General features: G+C 42.0%; 1 protein-coding gene across 7 annotated transcripts in view; it reads right to left on the bottom strand.

Annotated features, from left to right (window-relative positions):
- Positions 1-2,558: 2,558 nt before the first annotated feature.
- Positions 2,559-21,082, bottom strand: part of BBX (BBX, HMG-box containing) — a 290,219-nt gene continuing 271,695 nt past the window's right edge. For 6 of the 7 annotated variants that reach the window (XM_006090071.3, XM_014456988.2, XM_023754948.1 and 3 more), the window contains 3 exons: positions 14,723-14,920; positions 12,648-12,831; positions 2,559-8,359 (listed from right to left, as the gene is read on the bottom strand). In XM_006090071.3, the coding sequence (XP_006090133.1) occupies positions 8,272-8,359; positions 12,648-12,831; positions 14,723-14,920 (470 nt within the window). In that variant the 3' untranslated portion in view covers positions 2,559-8,271. The remainder of the gene's footprint in view (positions 8,360-12,647; positions 12,832-14,722; positions 14,921-21,082) is intronic. The other variant, XM_023754949.1, reaches the window with a different exon arrangement.

Raw genomic sequence — 21,082 nt, 5'->3', positions numbered from 1 at the left:
ATGGAGGAAAATGGGCAAAATACAGATGAAACAGGAATTGAGAAAATGTTATTTGTTGAAGCTAAGGGGTGGAGGCATGGAGTTTAATATGCTAACCTACTTTTGCATATATTTTTCCACAACTTTAAAAGGTGAAAAGGTTTCTGATAAATTATAATGAACAATTTTATGTACTTTCAGCATGCATGCAATGGAGTTTAGTTTTAGCTTGCTTAAGACCATTTTATTTTTCCTTGAGATTTCATGTCCTACCCGAAAAGATGTAACGTGTCTAAATATATGTAGGAGCATAAAACCACATATATGTATAGTCTTTTCCCCCTAACACCACTTATATTCTTTGGGACGGAGCCCCCTCACCCCGCCCCCTACACTTGACAGTAATTCAAAGGAAAGGAAGTGCACTGGAGCTTTACAAAAGTGTAAATCATCAGGCAGACTAATTTTTCAAAAAAATCTTATAGTGCTACATAGAGTGAGCTATGTGAATTTAACTGTTTTCCCACACCATATCTCCTGAAACAACTTACCCCTAATGCATCACCCTTTACAAGTTTATTTCAAATAAAGTATATTTAGTATCTTTCTTATATACTCAAACATATCTGCCTTAAAGTTGAAATAAAATCAATGATTACCATTTAATGAGAATCTCTATTACAGGCCTTATGCCAACATTACCGTGTGTCTACTCTTTTCATCTCAGCAATGGTGTGGGTATTAACACCATCATTCAGATGAGTGAAGTGTGGTCCAGTGGTCCTCAGTGGTGAGCTGGTGGGGTTAGTGTTTGAAGCCACGTCTGTCTGAATGTAAAGCCTTCTTGATATAATTATACTAGAGGCCCGGTGCACAAAAATTTGTGCACTCGGGGGTGGGGGGGTCCCCCAGCTCGGCCTGTGCCCTCTCACAGTCTGGGACCCCTTGGGAGATAACGACCTGCTGGCTTAGGCCTGCTCCCGGGTGGCAGAGGGCAGGCCCAATCCCTAAGTGCAGCCCCTGGTCAGGCTCAGAGCAGGGCCAATTGGGGAGTTGGGGCGCTGCCCTGTCATGCACAAAGCAGGGCGGATTGGGAAGTTGCGATGCCACCCTCACTCACGCTCAGGGTAGGGCCGATTGGGGGGTTGGGGCGCCACCCTCTATCACCCACAGAGCAGGGCCGATCAGGGGGTTGGGGCACCACCACTGTCACACTTGGGGCAGGGCCGATGGAGAGGTTATGGCTCTACCCTGTCACACACAGACAGGGTCCGTGGGAGGGAGGGGGTTGGGGCACCGCACCCTGTCACACACAGAGCAGGGCCGATCAGGGGGTTGGTGCGCTGCACCGTCAAACACAGACCCGCAGGGCAATCAGGGGATTGGGAGCTCCCCCCTATCAGGCACAGAGCAGGGCTGATCAGGGGGTTGGGGCGCCTTCCCCTGTCAGGAACAGAGCAGGGCGGATAGGGAGGTTGTGGCCCCACCCCCTGTCACACAGAGCTGCAGGGTGATCAGGGGGTTTGGGCGCTGCCCCCTATCACGCTGATCCCAGTGCCGGGAGCCTCGCTGCTCCGCTGATCCCAGTGCTGGGAGGCATATTACCCTTTTACTATATAGAATAGAGGCCTGGTGCACAGGTGGGGGCTGGCTGGTTTGCCCTGAAGGGTGTCCTGGATCAGGGTGGGGGTCCCCACTGGGGTGCCTGGCCAGTCTGGGTGAGGGGCTGAGGGCTGTTTTCCTGAAGCGAGTGACTGGAGCTCCCAACCGCTCCTTGTTTTTTTTTTTTTTTATTCTGGGCCAGCTTTAGCTCTGAGGCCTCGCTGCTGAAAACATTGATACAAAGTTTTGGTCCAGCTGGGTTTCAGTCCGGCTGGTTTCTGGTGTTTTGTTTACCTTCTTATTTGCAACATAGTACATAGTTGCTTAGAGTTGCAACTGAGAGGCCGGCAAGTGAGGCGGGGAACGTTGGAGTCCGTAGCAAGCAAGCCTCAGGCTCGCTTCAGTGCCTGGCTGCCGGCCGCCATCTTGGCTGACAGTTAATTTGCATATACTCACTGATTAGCCAATGGGAAGGGTAGCGGTCGTACGCTGATTACCATGTTTCTCTTTTATTAGTGTAGATATGTGTATATACTGTGTTGTTCCAAAGGATAGAAAACCATATCTAAGGTCGGAAGGCTCAGAAACACCGTATTCAGCAAGTCTGAGGTTTGAGTTAGTTTCCAGTCTTAGTATACCATTTGCATGAGTTTTTCTAGCTCCAGGGAAAGATGGTATTTCAGGTCAAGATTGTTCCCAGGGAGGTACCTCCAAGAGTCCTGTGCTGAGAAGCAGACTAACCGTTATCTTCCTTCTTCCATTGGCTGATTTCTGCTGCATTTTAGGGAAAAGCAACTGAGGCTGCTGAGACCAATAGTTTAGAGGAGACTATCTTTGGACATTCTGAACTAGCTTATTTTTATGAAAGTACTGTACTGTTTTAGTGGGCATGGTATATTGAGGGCACATACTCTATGGCCAGTAGTGTGAACATAAAGAAATATATTTGAATATCTTTAAAATACTTCAAATTTTTATTAAATATTTTTATTCAGTTTTAAGATCACAGTTAAAGTACTTTAGCATGTTATACACATGACTTACATGTGCAATTTTTAGAAATATCAAATAAAGTATAAGATTTTGAAGAAATTATATAAATGTGTATATTGACTTTTACTACACATACATCTAAAGAAAGCAATAATTCTGTTGTACCATTAAGTAGAAATCATTTATTACATGGCATGTTTACACCAACTCTAAAGAGAACCAAGCCAATTTCAGAAAGCAAAAAAAATAAAAAAGAAAGAAAATGAGCGATTCGGTCATGCTGAAACCGTCAACAGACTTAAGACCTGGTGGTCAAACGAAGCCGTGGTTAATTTATGACAAGTAAGCAATTCAAACCTACAAGAAACGTTCATAATCTGGTGTGTGGAATCTCAGGTGGTTTTTATTCTTTTTTTTGATAAATTCCTGAGAGCAAGAGATGTGTTTCGTGCTAATGAAATGAGAAACATTGCTGAGCACGTGCTGAGCTCCAGATCATGAACCTTCCCCACCCCCGTCCTGCGCAGCCGAGGCACTGGCACGAGGTGTCGGGGACCCGATCCAGCCCCTGGGGGGGCCAGTGAGAGCTGTGTTAGTCTGTGAAGCAAGCGCGCCTTTGTGATTTAGAACTTGTGAGGTAAGATTTGTGGTGTGGGTGGGAGGGTTTGGAGGCATTGAATTAGGTTCTTGTTACTCAGTAACCAGTTCTGACCTAAGATATTAGGAAATCTTTGGAAGTAGTAGTTATGGTCACAACAACTGTGCATAAAAATCAATTTGAGGGCAGGATCAATTCTGACCACTGACTGCAACAAGAAAACAGTGGCCACAGAACTTATAAGTACAAGGTTTCCTCTTCTAATTTATTAGTACAAATCATACCACCACACATAAAATTTGGCCAGGAGAGGAAACTGTGTTTTGTCTTTTTAACGAATATGTGTATTTATAATTTTTAAAGAAAAGCATAGCACAAACAGATGGAGGTGTATGACAGAATCAGATCTATTTGTCTTGATTTACTGTTCTGTTGCTTCTTTGTTCTGAAATGTAAGGAAGATAACGTCCCCAGTGAAAAGGACAAGGTCATTTATTATGGAGCATAATAAACTCAGCTATCACTTCCAAACTAAAGCAAAGCAGTCCATCCAACCCTGAACCCTTCACCAGAAGTATCCGGTAAGAGGAACTGAACAAACTGTTTATTTTTTATTTTAAGTATAATGTTAGTGAATCTAAGTAAAATAATTTTTAAGAATCCTGAAACTCAAAAACAAACTCCAAGTCTAATTCTTTGGGAATGCTTGTATAAATAAAAGCAACATCTAATTAACAATTAGTACACTCTTCGTAAGGTGCAAGACAAGGTCCTATGTGGGGAAAGCTAACATTCAATTTCCACCTAGCAGTCACTGAATACTTTATAGGTCAAATGTAACAGCATTTGCTTCTACTGCCCACTTTCGGCAATACACTGTTCTCTCTGGAGAAGGCGGTTTGTGAAGTCAAAACACTGCAGTGGAAAATAGTGGCACTGAAGGTAGAAGCAAAACAAGACAAACCTTCAAAACAGGACTTAACTGAAATTAACTTGTAAAGCCGAGGTAGCCCAATAGAATTGGCCTTATCTGAGGGCTCCGTGGAGCAGTGCAGTCAAAGGAGAATCTCCTCCCTAGTATCGCATACACCCCCACGTTCCCCTTACAAATGAGGACTCCGGGCCTCGTGTGTCCTCCTCCCTCTCTCCCAGTGAAGAGGGTGCTTCCCCCGGGGTGTGGGCGCCGGCCTCCAGCCTCCAGCTGCTGGTCTCCAGAACACTTAGGGTTCATACAGTAGTTTAGCAGGCAGCATGGTCCCACTGCTTCACATTAATGCCCAATGCCAAACTTGGAACAGAGCTATTGGGTATTGCCCCTCCCGCCGCCCCCCACACACATACTGTAGAAACAAAAGATGTCATTCAGTGTCAGCTTCCTCCTGGTTCTGTATCAATTTAAAATTTGCTTTAGCTTTAATATAGGGGCAAATACTGTCCTATGAAGAGCCAAATACTGCGGAGTGCCTGTGGATGACTTAGACAGAGTGGCACCTGCCTTAATAAGAACATGACGGATTAGACACCCTGGGTCCCAGCATCCAGGCCAGTTCCGATGCTCCTCGACCGTAGTGTGCCGTCACTGTTTCCCTCCAGCAGTTTTAATGTCAGGAACTAGAGTATCAGTGATAACGTGGGAATGTCAGCATTTCGGCTTTGAGATGGCATTGGTAGAAAGCTCATCTGATAGACTTCAATAAATATATTTCTGATAGAATTTTGTCAGGATTACAACAGTATGATTTAGCCTTGAAAGGGGTTTTTAGTGAATTAACACTTTGGATCTAAAAATCTGGGCACTAACCTAATTTGGGGATAAGAACCTGTATCTTCAACATGGCGGTGGGACACTTTTCCTTTTCCTGATCTCATTACAGTATCCAAACAAATGCAAACTTAAAAGGGTGTCTTACAGTATTTTTTCTTTCACTCAGCTTCTTAGAGCTGTAGCTTCAGTTACTATAATATACTCTACACACTTCAAAATTACATAGGAAATACCCAGAGTAACTAAATAAATAAAAGGCAAAAGGAAACTGGAACAGTACTGTCTCCATCAGAGACTAAACTATCCACTTCCAGCATCACAGAGAAGGGCTAGGACAATTTTTTTCAAAATATTTATATACAGGTTTGAATCCAGAAATTAAGGTTAAAAGTATAAATACTGATAATTTCAACTAAATTCAGAATGGTTTCAGAAAGATATGATACAACGATTTAGAATACAACAGAGCAGAAGAGCATCGTATTTTGGTTTGCTTGAGATATACATAAGGTGCAACAACTTCTTCTCTTGAGGATGCTTATGGGACAAAGGTTAGTGTAGATGGTGTTTGCTGGCAGATTAAAGTACACACTATAGCAATACGATTGATTTTCCAAAATAAAGAAGAATGAGAGAAATGAAATGAAAATGATAAGTGGGGGTGGGGACTACATGTTGGTCTGAAATATTTGTGCTAACAAATGTTGTTACCTGAATATACCAACACCCCTCTCCAGCGGGTTCAGGGCATGAGAAAAGCACTAGTATTGAAATCAAGACTTGCACTCAGAGAAACAACAAGGCGAGTGTCTAAAGAACTATAAAGCTTTGCAGGATTTCTGCTACTCTCAGTGCCTAACTGCTTAAAAATTAAGCATTTCTACAAAAAGGTGGGTTTTTTTGTGTGTTTTTTTTTAAGTATCTGAAAACAGTCATATCCAGTAGGTTGCCCTCCCACTCCCACCCTGCCTAAGGGAAAAGCCACTGAGGTTTAGGAAAAGCAGATCAAGTAAGATAGTAATCACATAGAAAAAAGCAATCTTTTGTTTTGCTTCTTTTTAAAAAAAGGTCCCATGAATATACAGCAATCTCTTGAGGAACTCTAGTGAAATGTAATCGGAGGACTGAAGGAGGGTGCTCTGGCAAAAATAGACCTATTCTAACATGTTCTATAGAATAACAAGTTAGTACCATTGTCAAGATGCATGTTCTGCACCACACAATTTTTGTTGTTGGTTTGTTTGGGTTTATTTTTTTGGATTTTAGCTAATAATAATTTTAAAATCACTGCTAGCAAGTGGTCCAAAAACTCCTAACAGCCACCAACACTGGGACCCAGCAATTTCCAAACATTCAGTTTGTGTTTTGAGATTTAGAAAACATTAATAAAACATCGTAGTAAAAAGGCTATGCTGAAATTTGGGGCTGCTCACCTGATTTATTTCTATGTGACTGGGGTTAAGCTATAAAAGCTGATTAACCTTGCTTACTAATTCCTTCTTCCTCCATAGATGCACAATGAGTGTGCACCTTTGAGAATGTCACACCAATGCTCTACTGCCCTCGTTACCTGCTTTGAAAAAACCCCTCTAGAGTCTTCCATTCTGTTAGTATGTTGTACATATTTTCCAGCACCGAAACTGAAGTAATATCTACAACCATGAAAAGCTAAACCTAGTCAGTATTAATAGAGTCACTTTTTATATGGCTATTAGGTCAAATTACGATTAGAAAAAAATCATCATTACAATTCAGTCAAGTATAAATAAGAAAGCTAGATAAAACCTGTAAACTGTCACCATTTAGAGATCTAATTCAAAAGCTTCAAACCTGAACTAACACTATCAAAATCCTGCCAGTTTGAAAACCAATAAAAATTATTGCTGGAATCCAATCATTGAAATTTGGTAGTTTGTGCTGCGATGCAAGAGTGGGGAGATACTTTGTGCTATGGAAGAAATACCCTGTAAAATCTGTAGCCTCTGACTAATTTGGATTTATCACTTTGCATCTGTTGCTAGGAAACAAGACACTGTGAACATCAGGTGGTTAAGTCAATATGTTGAATGTTCAAAGCCAGTTAATCCACTCGGCACTGGCATATGTATGGTGGGTTTTATGTTCAAAAGCAACAAAACACAGAAAGGAAACAGAAACTTGCAGGTGGGCCTGTGACTGAGTCCCACTCTGGTCAGGCATACCTCCGGTATCAGTGACTCAATACCTCCTTAACAACACAAACTCGAAATGGCTCTAAACACCTGCAGCGCCGACGAGGCTGTGCATAGCAATTGCTACCCGTCCAGTCTGTCTGGGATGGATGGAAAGGTCTGTGGCTCCAGGTCCACATGAAGTGAGTGTCTTCAATGTGTTCAGAATAGTGAAGTAATACTAAGGTCACTTCTGAATAATATTTTTCTTTTTTGTTTGTTTGTATGAACGATCCATTGGTCACTTAGACCCATTTAGACCCCTGTGTAAAAATAAAAGAATCCTCAAGGCATGAAAACATCAGTAATCTGTAATCTGTAGGACTCTTCCCCTGTCCAGGTAAATATTTGCCACAATTTGCCCCAAGCAAATTATTCTTGGTCACTCAAGGCTAAGAAAAAAATTCAGCTTGTTAAGAATTGTAATTTCTCTCTCTCTCTCTCTTTCTCTCTTTTTTTTTTTGCCAGCAAACTACCGCTCTGGTGGCAAATATAAAAGTGCAGAATATATGGACCACGAGGCCGAGCATACACCGCTAACAATGGTACATCTGCCTGCCCATGCTGCGTGGGAGTCTCGGAACAGGCTTTTTAATATTATTCTACAATATAAATGTAGGTATAACCTATTATATAAACCATCTTAGAACTTAAATCTCCATGTACAAAAAAGACTAAGAATATCTAATAATAACTAGTGCAGTGCGTCAGTTTTTGTTTTTGTTTTTTTGTTTTTGTTTTGAAAGAATAACTAGGTAATATATGAAACTAGTTTCACACTCTCTGGTTGGTAAAAGAGATGCTGGATGAGCTACAGTAAAGGCAGTCTTTTACCAAGTTACCACCTATTACCGTCAACAGCCTTCAATAGAAAGCAAAGCTCCAGGATCATTCCATTTCTGCTCATTATCAGACAGAGAAAATCACCCACAAAGACTCTGGGTTCTGAACGAACAAATGGGCCCAGGAGGCTAACTTCTGCTTCAAGTGAATCTGGGCCATGTAGGGCAACAAGCACTTGTTTGCAGTCTGTATTTCCCACCACATGAACTCACTAGCATCCCTCGGTAAAGACAAGGCTAGGGTAGTAGGTAAAGCACAATGTTTTACAATTGAAGGGCGCTTCACTGGTCAGCGCAGGAAATAAGTACAGGAGCCTGTGGCATTTCTTTTGGCTGTCCATCGTGGGTGAGCGGAGTTGACCTCTGACCTCTGTGAAGCAAGAGAGAAAAAAAATCACTTATTCAGAGTATGTTGTCAGAAATAGGAGAGGATGATGAATAACACAGCGCTTCCCAATAATTTGTTTAATAGCTTCTGCTGACTTTTTACTTATGCTGTTTAATGAAAACCAATTTTGTCCTTTGAGTTTCTTTCTTTCCATATATTGTTGTTGTTTCTTTAAAGGATTTCTCACACAACTCAATAAAATATTCTGTATCCAACTGACCACCTCCATTTTGTAGAATCTGAAGCAACAACAGATTTGGGAAATTCCCTCAGAATTGGGAAACTTTAAGTCAAGGGCTGAGGTGCGGGACAATAATCTTCCCCCACATCCACTGAAATTAAACAAGGACAGGATCCTTTGCTTGACTTGCCTGAGGGGAACACTGTGCTACACTAATTGGTAAGCTCCAGGCTCCTTTCTTAAGTGGCGTAATAATAAACCCGATGAAAACTTAAGGCCAATAACAGCAATGGTCCCTGGAGAGGAAGAGGTGTACCAGGACACAAAAATATGTGACACCCTCCTAACTTAAGAAAAGTTTCACAGGCATATGGAGAAAGAGCACAGAGGGGAAAAGGCAAGTGCCGATTACGTTTTAGAGTGTGAGAAAACCCAGTTAATTTGGGCCAAACTCAACACACATGGAGAGAGAATTCTAGGCAAAGCTAGAACATTCATGGAAAACCCCATTACAGTGGGGCCTTGACTTACGAGTGTCCCGACTAACGAGTTTTTTGAGATACCAGCTGTCTCTCCACCCGATTTTTTTGCATTGAGTTGACAGAGTAATTTGAGTTAACGAGCTCCTTAACGAGCTCCTTAACGAGGTCTCGGAACGAATTAAACTCCTAAATCAAGGCCCCACTATACTTGGATTGGAACTACATTGAACATAGCTGATTTTTTCCCCCACTCAGCTTCAGCTTAACGAGTAGGACAAAATACGTTTTATTTCATAGTTACAACAAAACTTTTCTAAATTCTTGGTGATTTATACAGAGCTGCAGGGCACATGGCACTGTGCCGAGGAATGCGATGTAGCAACAATGTCTTCACTGGTTTTAAGGTTTCAATATAGTATCTTCTTCAGATTATGTGGAACAAAGGGTGCTATTTTAAAATTCAAATTATATTTGCTCCACAACTATATCCAATTCCTGTCTCTTGGTGCAGAGAAAAAAAAGCAATGTAGATAAATGACAACATTTGGGGATATGAGAATCCGATGATCACTTAGCCTAAGATATTAGGCTTTCAGAAAAACAAAACGTGTATTACAATCACACTTCTGGATTAATCTGTTTATTCATGTAGGGATGCTGTAAGCACCAACTGTTCAATATGTTCAACTCTGCTCCAGAAAGATGAAATTAAAATGCTACTTTTTACCTTTAAGATTGAATATGTAATAACATTATAAAACCAAAAGAATTTTAATAAGTATGAGAAGAGAAAAAAAAGTAAAACAAGAAAAGGATAATGTAAAAAAAAAGAGAGAGAACAAGAGGGGGAGAAATTGGGGTGAAAGTCCAACTTAATCAATGGGAAAGGCCGGCCGGCGTGTGATGGGCGAGAACGATGTGGGTGCAACGCACTGATGGCCCTCGTTCCCGGGGAGGGAAGGGGCGGGAGAGCCTTCTTGACCTGCCAGGACATGAGAGATGCTAACGCAGCACCGTGGAGCCACGCCAAGGACACTGGATTCAAGGACCTGGGACGATATCTCAGTTTGGCCTCGTGCTCCTGGCAAGTTAATTCAGCATTTGGGCCAACATTAAAATGGGACTAAAAAGACCCACCTGGCAGGGCCGATTTTAGGGTTAAGTTTAATGAACTTTCCTCCTTATAAAATTCCTCGTAAATAAACAGGCTCTCAACAAAGGTTTATGAAACTTCCTGTGTCCTGCATTTTGTAGAACTGCCTTTCTACCCTGGATTTTTAAACCTAATGTTAAGATTTCTTGTGGCAAGAATGCAGGTAACAGCCGGTAACGAATTTCTACCCCTAACTCTGTTGACCACTCTCTAAATGCAATAATTAATAGATGTGCAACCAGGTACAATTACATTAAGTCTGTAGGTAGAGGGTGGATGGTAGCTCTGCTTTAACACGTAGGGGCTAAAGTTACAACTAAGATTCCTGGGGAGAATCTGTCTTTCTAGATAGTCAGAACACTAACCATTTGTTAAGTTGACAGTAAAATTTTAGTAAGCAATATCGTTCTTCTAGTGCAGCGGTTCTCAACCTGTGGGTTGCGACCCCTTTGGCGGTCGAACGACCCTTTCACAGGGGCATATCAGATATTTACATTACGATTCATAACAGTAGCAACATTACAGTTATGAAGTAGCAACGAAAATAATTTATGGTTGGGTCACAACATGAGGAACTGTATTTAAAGGGCCAGAAGGTTGAGAACCACCGTTCTAGTGGGAGGTAAAAAAAAACACAAAAAACTCCTTGCCCATTCATCCATTGACGTGACAGGAACTAAGGAAGCTGTGGATATGGAGAATAAAACCAGTGTTTTTGTTTTTTTTTCCAAATACACTGGAAGGAGACATAAGTATGGGCAAACAGTTACGAACCAACATGGTGGCGGGTCTATGAGAGGTACATGGGGAGAGTGCAGACTTCAGGAGCAGTGAGAGAAGAGGACAAAGAACGAGGCCAGGAAGGAGGAGCAAAGGCAAGAAAGGACTCGGCCCATGTGGACTGCAAGCAGTGTCCCCTGACTTCGGGGGTGGGGTGTGGGGGGGAGGGGGTAAGAAAGAATGGTTTGCTGAGGTGCTCACTGCTGGAAACTGGGAGTTGTGGAAGGCTGGTTGACAGCCATGGTGTGACCACAGTCCTGTTCAGAAGAGAACACTGTCAACAGCAAGGGGGACTGTGTGGTAGCCGTTTCTGAGCCCTGAAATATGACCCCCCTGATTCTTACATCACCTCTTATTTCCACAGTTTATGGGGGCACAGATTTAATTCTTTGTGTAAGTGTATGAGTTTGTCCTCTGTACTCGACTGCGAAACTCCACGAGTGGAGAAGTGTCTGTGCATTTCTCTCCTCAGGCCCGCAGAGACCTGAGCGGATTTTAACAATGTCTGTCAGCATTCACGTGCTGTTAGGCACTTGCAGTGCACACATGAAAAGAAATTTGACCTGTTGTAAATATCTAGAGGCTATTTGTGAGCCAGGACTGGAACTGCAACATGACAGATAAAGAGAAAGCAGCAAACAAAGCTTCCGTCTGGGTCTGCTAAGCCTGATGTGACTAAGGAGAATGGAGCCTGCCAGGTGGGTATACAAGTCGTCCGTGATTCCAAGATCTTTGTACTGAAGACTGAAAGGCTAAGAAGGTAGCTCATCTGTGGGTAATCCACACTGAATAAAAATAGGAGATCCCTGAATCTACAAAAGTCTTTTCTGACTTCCCAAAAGGTCCAGGAAGTAGCAAACACTCCATTTTGCACTTAGAAGTTGATATGCTTTCCGTGGGCTTCCCCGAGTTCCACAGGCTTCCCCATCTGTGATCTTGGCTGATCCTTACAACCAGGTGATTCTCTGGGGACAGTGCTGTGTTCAAAGCAGGATGAGAAAACTGAGGCCCGAGAATGAAATTACTTTGTAGCAAACACAGAGTGGAAGATAAATCCAGGCCTGTCTGCTGTGAGTCAGATGTCTTTTTCCTGAACCAACTCTGTTTTCTTCTGCTGGTACCACCACGGCCACGGACCCTCCTCAGTGAGGGTGTGCACGGCTGCTGACACTGGGACATTAGATTTATTCTGCATAACATGTCTATGGAATGAGTACCAGCTACACCCATTTTATAAGGAGAAACAACAAGGTACAGAGGTGAATGACCTTACTCAAGACCTTGCAATTTGCAGGTGACAGAGCTCGGACTCAAACCCAGGTCTGAGGCCTGACTTCAAATCTCATGCTTAATGATTTGAGAATGCTGCTTCTTTGCTCTCTCAGGCTTTTTAGAGAAATAAAAGTTTAGCCACAGAATAATGCATTCAAAATAAAATACTTGGCTGGCTACATTCTCACTGATAATTAATTAGCACACACACTTTCCTAACCTCACATAAACAGAAGTGCTCTTGAACCAAGACTTGTGAACCCCAATACATTGTGAAAATATCACAGATGACGTCAGAAAGGCTGATTTTGTCTCCTATGCTGCTTTCTCCACCTACGCTCTGTGCAAGGGGTGACAGTGAACAGGCAGGTCCCCTGGCGGAATAAGGCTCCCACCGCTAACCTGTGCACGTTTTCCATGGCGGCCACTTCAGCCAGCGCAGCCAGGCTGAAGAACGCAGACACGGCGGGCATCTCGGGAGTGCTGCTCCGTGTCTCCGCGGCCTCGCTGCTGTGTGCGCACGCGTCATGGCAGCCTGTCTCAGTGACTTTAGGGAGACTCCTCTGCAGTTCCTTTGGTTTGTCATCTGCAACGCAAGAGAAATCCATCAGGAGAGGCCCCCTCTGTTTTCTGCAGAGAAAACTCCGTGCTAGGCAACGTGAAATGAGGTAACATCCTTCATGGCTCACTTTTGTCATCCACTGAATAGTAAGGCTTTTATAGAATCTCTCTCATGGTCACAAAACTCTTATTAAGCTCGACTGCAGCGGTGGGCAGCACTGTGTCCTGATGCTGAGCAGAAAAGCTGCGTATTGAATAAGGTCAAATAGGTCAGTGTTGGAGATAGAAAAAGGGCTTAGTCAATATACAGCCCAAGAAAGGGCTGGTGGATGCAGTAAAGGGCCCTTAAAAACCGACTGACCAAACGTTTCTGATGAAGCTGCAGCTGCCCTACCTACCAGGGCAACCCTGACACTCGGTGTGCTATGATAACACTTAGGGTGGCAACACTAACCCCAATGAAATTTCAATCCCAACGAGACCCCAAGCTGTCACTTTTGTTCTAAGACCTACTGAAAGGAAGATAAAGCCAATATGCCTGTTGGAAGTGAGTACCCTAACTGTGTAGCCAAGATAGAGGGCAGGTGTTATCATGACTTTAAAAACATTTCAACCACATAAAATAATTGATAAAGGCAGTAAATTGCCATATAGTAAGTGAACCTGAAAGTGCTATGTGCTTTCCTACATGAAAGAAAGTATTTTCTAAAATTTTTCACTCTTCCTCCAAGTAAAAATGAGGCTATAACCATTTACAAAATGAAAATCACAGAGCAGAACCCACAGTGGAAAGGAAATAAGGGAGGGGCCTGCTGGACTAAATATGAGGAAAACTGGGTTCTAGTCTTCATCATCCTTCTGCTTAGTAGTTCAAAGCATTCAAAACAAAAGTGTGCCCCTTTGAGCCGCAGCTCTTATGTGACAGGGAAAACTCAGGGCTCTTTAATATGCTTTCTTGTTCTATCAATCTACATATGCAAAACAAGAGAAATGCACAAAATTCACTAACTGTCCTCTAATTCTATCTCAGCAAATAATGAATCTCTATTAACAAGTCGATTGATTTAAATCAGATATTTATAAATCTTGCTCTCAAAAAACACTCATTTAAACATTTTTTTCTCCTATTTATTGAATTCATCATGGACCTTCGACCTTTTTTCTGGCTACTGAATTAGGGTGGCGGGGCGGGACCCTTCCTTCGGGACTGACAGAAAGAGATGAGAGAGGTGCTAAAAGGCAACATGGCAACAGCTCAGAGCACTAATGCTGAGGTGGCGTCGCACCCCGAGATCTGAGGGAGGATGCTCAGTATCAAGCTCTGATCCCATCAGGCAATTCTACTGCCATGCAGACCACCAGGAACAACAAACAGACCCCAGACCACAACCGAAAATGGAGAAATTCACGGTAAGTTAAGAGTTGGTTAAAGATTAGCCCAGAGAAGGAGAGTAATCCAGAAGCATGCTCGAGCTCCCTGGGTGGGCTTAGTCAGCTTTGCAGAAGTGCTGGATGCTTCCTAAAGTGCCTTCTCTCACTGACTTGAGCAGTGAGCCATGGAGAAACACTGATTCATCCAGGATTTTTTAAAAGCCTGGGATCTTTGGGAATTTCCTTAACCAACACTGTTTCTGTGCATGCTGAGAAAGGGAAGGAGAAGCTGACAGCCCTACAAATTACCTTTCCTTTCTAGGAAATCAAGATATGCTCTTGGAAAAAGATCTATGATTTTAAAGCACAGACTAAAACATGCACATTTGGGAGTCTGTAGAAAATTAGTTATCAAGGAGACCCAGAAAGAGAAAATGTCACTGTGACCAAACCCGCAGTTGGTGTATAGTCACTTGCTGGCCCAAGTGGCCATGAGGGTCAGCTACTTGATTTGGTTATCTCTGTCTAAAGCTCCCTCTTCTTACCCAAAGTACCTCCTGCTGGTGACACCCGGCCATCTGCTGTCCTGACCAGGTGTGTGATCTTGGTTTTCCTTGCTTTTCTCTTTTGGCTGCCCACCAGGGGTTCTTGCGTTGCTGTTGGCTCTGGAGTGTTGGGAATGGATGGGGCATTTTTAACCTTATGAGCAGGCTCTGTGGTGTTTTTGTCTTCTGTAAATATGGCTGAAACAGGACAAACCATATAGAGTTACACACAAAAACACAAGGCACCGACATTGCTCTTGGAAGGAAACATTCTCAGTCTGACCCTTCTGAATGGAGAACTTACATTTAGAGTTTTCAAAGTATTGATGGGGAAAAAAATGCCCGTAAGTTTAAACACTTATATTTGTATCTATCTGCTTTGGTAGATTAAGTACAGAGGCTTAAGATGCACCCCCCTCAATAGAATACTGAACACCAAGAGGCCATTGTGTCCCAACTGACCACAAGCTGTGCAGGTGTCAGGGTCCCTATCTGAGATCCTTTTGGCCAGCTGGTCTGAAGAGGATGATAAATTTTTCTTCTCCTGAGGATACTGAGCTAAATATGTGCTTCTTAAAGTTATACTTATCCCTGGGATATTCGCTTCCAATCACCACGTTGGACTAATCAGAAAAAGACGCTGTGAGGGAGGCCTGACCCTTTTGTTGATGGCTTGGCCAGGACCCCCCAAACACTGCTGAAGCCAACAGACTGAGACTCTCCCATTGGCTAAATTCCAGGATCAGGTGACTGTGCTTAGTGAGACAATTTCAGGAAGTACCATATCTCAGCAGGGCTCCTTGGAAAGTTTAGTTCTAGGTCCCTAATTCTGACTGGTTTTATCAGTAAATTGTTTAATAGCACACACTTGTGCCCCAAATAGCACAGTCAAGAGCAGGGAACAAATATGCCACCAAAGACTTGCTCCCGATTCAAAGAGTTTGGGAATGCTGTGTCTTTTCTTATATACTCGTTTCCTTAGGAGCTCATCCATCTCCCTCTCCCCTTAATTTCAAAATAAGACAAATATGCAGATACGAGTATAGTGAGCATTTAGGAGCACATATATGTAACCACATTTCATGACTAGGACTTTTTTTATTCCAGCGGTTGAAGGTCTCTTGGACAGGGAAGAGATGCATCTTTTCCTTTTTTAATGCTCCAACCTCTTAAGACAGGCATAGAAGTGGTTTTTGACAAAGAAGAGGGGAGGGTGGCTCAGGAAATCAAGGTGAGACATGAGAAATTGTGCAAACTAAACCTGAAGTATAAATGAAGGTGCTTATCAGAGAAGGCTGTGAAGGTAGACATTGGAAATAAGACAATATATGTAATGCAGGAAGAAGAAAACAGTTGAAATAGGAAAAGAACAGAGTGAAAATAAGGATATAAAATAATTATATAAATACTTGCAGAGGCTTCATTCAACAATTTCAATCTCGCTCTCTAATGGATTTAGTTAGACACATCTTTGAGAAAGGAGAGCTATGAATTCGTAAGATCTTTGACCTCAAGATGGTGATTCCAGGCTTCCCATTCCACAAGTGAGAAATAATTTCAATTATATCAAAAGAAAGGATGTAAAGCATAAATCATAATTTAGGCTTGACCTTACCTCAATATTACATAATAGATGGCTGTTTGGCGACAGGCTTAAGATAATCGTTATTTAAAAAAATAAACTGCACTATTTGGCAATGTTCCCAAATACCTTTTCAAGCAAATAATAAAAAAAAAAAGAAAAAAAGAATCTTTTTAAGTTGTAGATCTATCCCCAGGTCAAACAGTCATAGCATATTTATACTTTGATATTTAGCCTAACACAGGCCAATTGTGGTATATATATTTTTTTCAGTTTGAACTTGGATAAAAGCTACATAAAAGCAAATAAAAGATAATTTGGTTAGAAACACTCCAATGATGTTTAATGACTCTGCATTAGCCCTGAAATTCAAAGCCTCCCCTAGGTTAAAGTAGCCCAAATCTAAGTTCAAAGTGAGGATTAAATAACCTCTACTGGATACTCACAAGCAACAAAATTTATGGTTTTGTATCCAGACCCATCAGTTGTCCCTCTGATTACAGGGTGGATCTTACTCACCTCTCCAGTATGATCACTACTGAAGGATTATAAATGCACCTTCCAGAAAAAGCATTTACCTCTTCCTTTTTCTCTTCCTATTCCCATAACAATTCAGAACTTGTGGAAATAAGGTTATAGCAAGTTCCAAAGAGGAAGGGTGTATTATATTAAAAGATTGCTCATTATAAGAAATGAAGAAAGGAAGGAAGGAAGGAAGGAAGGAAGGAAGGAAGGAAGGAAGGGAGAGAAGGAAGAGAGAGAACACCAAGGAAGCCAAAGAGAAGGCATGGATACCCAAAAAAGGGCCAAGTGCGTTAGGAAAGATGACCCAGTTTCTATGGAAAGATGGTGGGGTGATGGAGATAACACAGTACAGAGAAAGCTGGATTCTACTCATGACTTTCAAATTCATTAACTGTAAAGATGGAGACTGGACTCAATTAGCTCTAAAGGAGCCACCCAGTCCCCCAAATTCTTTTCATTTTGCTACACAGCCTAGAATCGGGGTCCTGATCAGGGAAAATCAGGTGTGCAGCTTGCTCCAAAGGGTCAGGACTAGGAAAGAGCCTCCCCCTTGATAAATTGTATGGCTTTCTAACCACTATGCTGTACACCCGAAACTAATATAAAATAATAATGAATGCAAATTGTAATTGAAAAAAAATAAATAATCCTATATAATAAAGAGCTACTATGCAAATGGTCGTCACGTCCTTGTGTCCTCGTGCGGGGGTCAGGGCACCTGATAAACGAGACCCCTGTCCTGGTGCTGAGCCGGGGGGTGGGGTGGGGTGGGGGGGACTTGAGGCCATGCCCCCCGCGTGAAGGGGCCTTGATGGGGGACCTGAGGTTGTGGCGCCAGGCTGGGGGACCTGAGGACGTGGGTGGGGCCGGCCAGGTCTGGGTCTCACGCGATTTTGAGGCGCGTGCGTGTGGGCAGGGACTTGACTCTGGGTCCCACGGCGCGCCCCAGACTCTGACTGGAGGGAGATTTTCATATACATTTTACTAATTTTCTTTCATCTCTGACACTTCTATTATAGAGAAAGGGAAAATAGCAATATTAAAATATTTCCTCTAATTAATTCCCTTTTAATGTGCATGAATTTTGTGCACCGGGCCACTAGTAATAATAATAAGAATAATACCTTGACTAGGATTGTTAGATTTTTCTTCTTAGAGAGCCTTCAAATGGTTTCATTTCTATTCAATGTTTATTCCTTTTGCTGTGTGTTCCAGATGAATTGGTAAAAACACAATAAAAAGCCAAGGGATGGCTACAAAGGGACTGCAAATGGGAGGTCTAGTTTAGGCCTGAAAGTACATCGGGACTATGGGAAGCTCAGAAACCAGCATTCAAGGAGCCAGGGGTCAAAGGCCAGCTGGCTAACAGAGACCAACAATGGTCAAATCCTAGAAATTGTGTACTGGGAGATGGTAAAGGAGTGCATCAGGTTGCAGACTCAGGCAAAAAAGAGAATTTATTGCAAGTTTTCAAAAATCCCTGAAAAGAGGCAATTCCACCTCTCCAGATGTCTTCTCTAAACCCCCTGTCAAATCCAGAAGTAACTGTGGGTCCTGCAGACAGGTGTGTAGCCTTACCCAGTTGGCTCAGTCGATAGAGTGTCGGCCTGCAGACCAAAGGGTCCCAGGTTCGACTCCGGATAAAAGCATGTACCTTGGTTTCAGGCTCCTCCTTGGTTGGAAGCAACCAATCAATGTGTTTCTCTCACATTGATGTCTCTCTCTCTTTGTCTTTCCCTCTCTCTTCCACTCTCTCCTTAAAATCAATGGAAAAATATCCTCAGGTGAGGATTAACGAAAAGATAAAATAATAAAATAAAAGTAGAATAAAAAGGGTGTGTAATGTGATGCTGCTAGAGTTTGGAAGAGGAGTTAAGAGTGAGTCCTACTCCATGCATTGATTGACCCAGGAGGTAACCAACTCCAGAACATCTTGTGTGGTGGCCTAGACAGATGACAGCCTTCAGGGTCAGCACTCAGGGAGAACCCTCCCCAGGACAGAAGAATTGGGAAAGGCAGGAAAGACTAAGTCAAAGAAGTAGTTGTCTGGGACAGGACAGTACGCCTGAGTCCAGCAACATTAGCACACAAAGGGATTGGAAATAGAAAAAGCTCAGGGAGGAAAAAAGCCTGCAGTTGAGCATCAAGACAGCATGCCAGCTCCCTTTTCTTTCTCCATGACAAACCAGTGGAAATGTGAGAAAAGAAAGGCTTGTCGTCTAAAACCAAATTAAGTCATTTCTCTTTCGGCTTGTAATTGGGCACACAAACCTACCCAAGCACTGCAAAACACGTCCGCAGGGCTAGTTTTTCACTCCACAATCATCGTAACACACTTGGCGCGGATCATCTGAGAGTGATAATGTGAACTCACTCCTGGCGCAGCATTAGGAATGTGGCAGTAACAGACTCTTGTTTTCCACACTCTACTCCCAAAATGTGGAGATCATTTTTTGCACTGTACCCCAGGAGACCACTAGAGTGCTCTAGAGTCATGAATTCACATTCCAACTAGGGGAATCCAACTTGCACTGAAATTATTATAGCCAAATTTGGAATCTCATTGCCTTTGGTTGGTCTCCTGTGAACTGAAAATGCAGTGGGACACTGAGTGAAACACAGGAAAAATAACCAAACGAATAAACTTAATCCTGGGAGACCTTGCTGAAGTGAAGTAGCAATTATTTTGAACTGAGGAGATCAAGTTAGCCTGAGTGCTATGGCTCCTGATTGAAAATCTAAGTATAAAACAAATTTTCTCCCCCGTAATTAGATGTATTGCAAAAGAAACTAGTCTTACAGAGATTCCTAGGTCTGAGGTTTTTGGTTTTCTTTTCTTATAGGATACCATTTGTAACTTCAACATCTGAGCCAAATGAGGACCATCTACAGATATGCCTGAAAAGCAGCCAATGTGGAAAAACTATTGGGTTCTTCCTTTCCTTCCTGCTTCTGTTGGTCAGGCTTCATGTATTTGGAGCTAATAAGCACTTCTTACTTCACCAAGGCTGATGTGAAGATTAGTTTTCGCAAAAAAAATTATATAAAAGTCCTCTGGAAACTATAATGTAATATTACGTATTACCTAGCTTCAGAATGAGCATGACACCATAACTTGGTGGAAAGATAAAGTGACAGAGGTAGGTTGTCTTGGTTTATATGAAAAATTTGACTTTAATTCTAGGCTATTAGCAATATATATATATTTTGATGATCTACAAAAGTTTCAAGAAATGGTTTAGTGATTTTGAAAAGCTTGGGTGGAAATGTTTAAACCAGATTATAAGCTTAGCACTTAAGCCTCAGATATGATGACTAATCACCTAAAGATTTCTGATTTTAAAAAAATGTTAATTTCAGAAAGGAAGGGAAAGGGAGAGATACAAACATCAATGATGACAGAGAATCATTGATCAGCTGCCTCCTGCACACCTCCTACTGGGGATCGAGCTGGCAATCTGGGCATGTGCTCTGACAGGCAATTGAACCGTGACCTCCTGGTTCATAGATCAAAACTCAACCACTGAGCTACAATTGCCAGGCAATTTCTGATATTTTGGAAAAAAAAATACAAATGGTAATCCAATTATACTTGGGATGACATAAAGAAAACATAATGAATTTTAAGTCCTCCACTTTAACAGAAATCAGGAACAGTTAACAGTTGTGGCCTCAGTTGAGTCAACATTTCTATACAGATATCAATTACAAACAACTCCTGTCTAACCTTTGCCTAGGGTGGTTTACACACCCCACAATTATCCTGATTACAGTTTCATTTTCTTATATTTTTACTCTCTCAAAAGTAAAGTTTTAATAAGCATTGATATGGCCACAGGTGAGAGAGAGAATGAAGAGCTGAGATAATTCACAAAGTACATTGTTTACCACCCAAACAAGTAAATGTAGGGGATGGTATGAAAATAAGTAACAAGAAAAGGTCACTTTAAATTACTGGTAATTTCCAAAGCTCAAACCTATTCCTTTTTTCTGGCCACGGAAAATAATTTGCACTCTACACTGCAGGGCATGCAATTTTTAGTGCATGTTCTCTAAAGTTTTGTTTCATATACATTAATAATAAGGATAATTAAATATCGCCGATAATAACTCTATTTCCAACTAAACCCTTAGGTCTGCCTAGAAGACTCAAAATTGATTTACTTTTCTGTTTCCGAAATGGCAGAAAATTAGGGCTTCCAAATTAACCTACTTTCAGGAAATCACATAATAAAATCATCAAGTGTTAGAAG

This window comes from Myotis lucifugus, unplaced genomic scaffold, assembly GCF_000147115.1.
Source record: "Myotis lucifugus unplaced genomic scaffold, Myoluc2.0 scaffold_67, whole genome shotgun sequence".
NCBI lineage: Eukaryota > Metazoa > Chordata > Mammalia > Chiroptera > Vespertilionidae > Myotis > Myotis lucifugus.
This window is presented reverse-complemented; position numbering and strand designations above follow the sequence as displayed.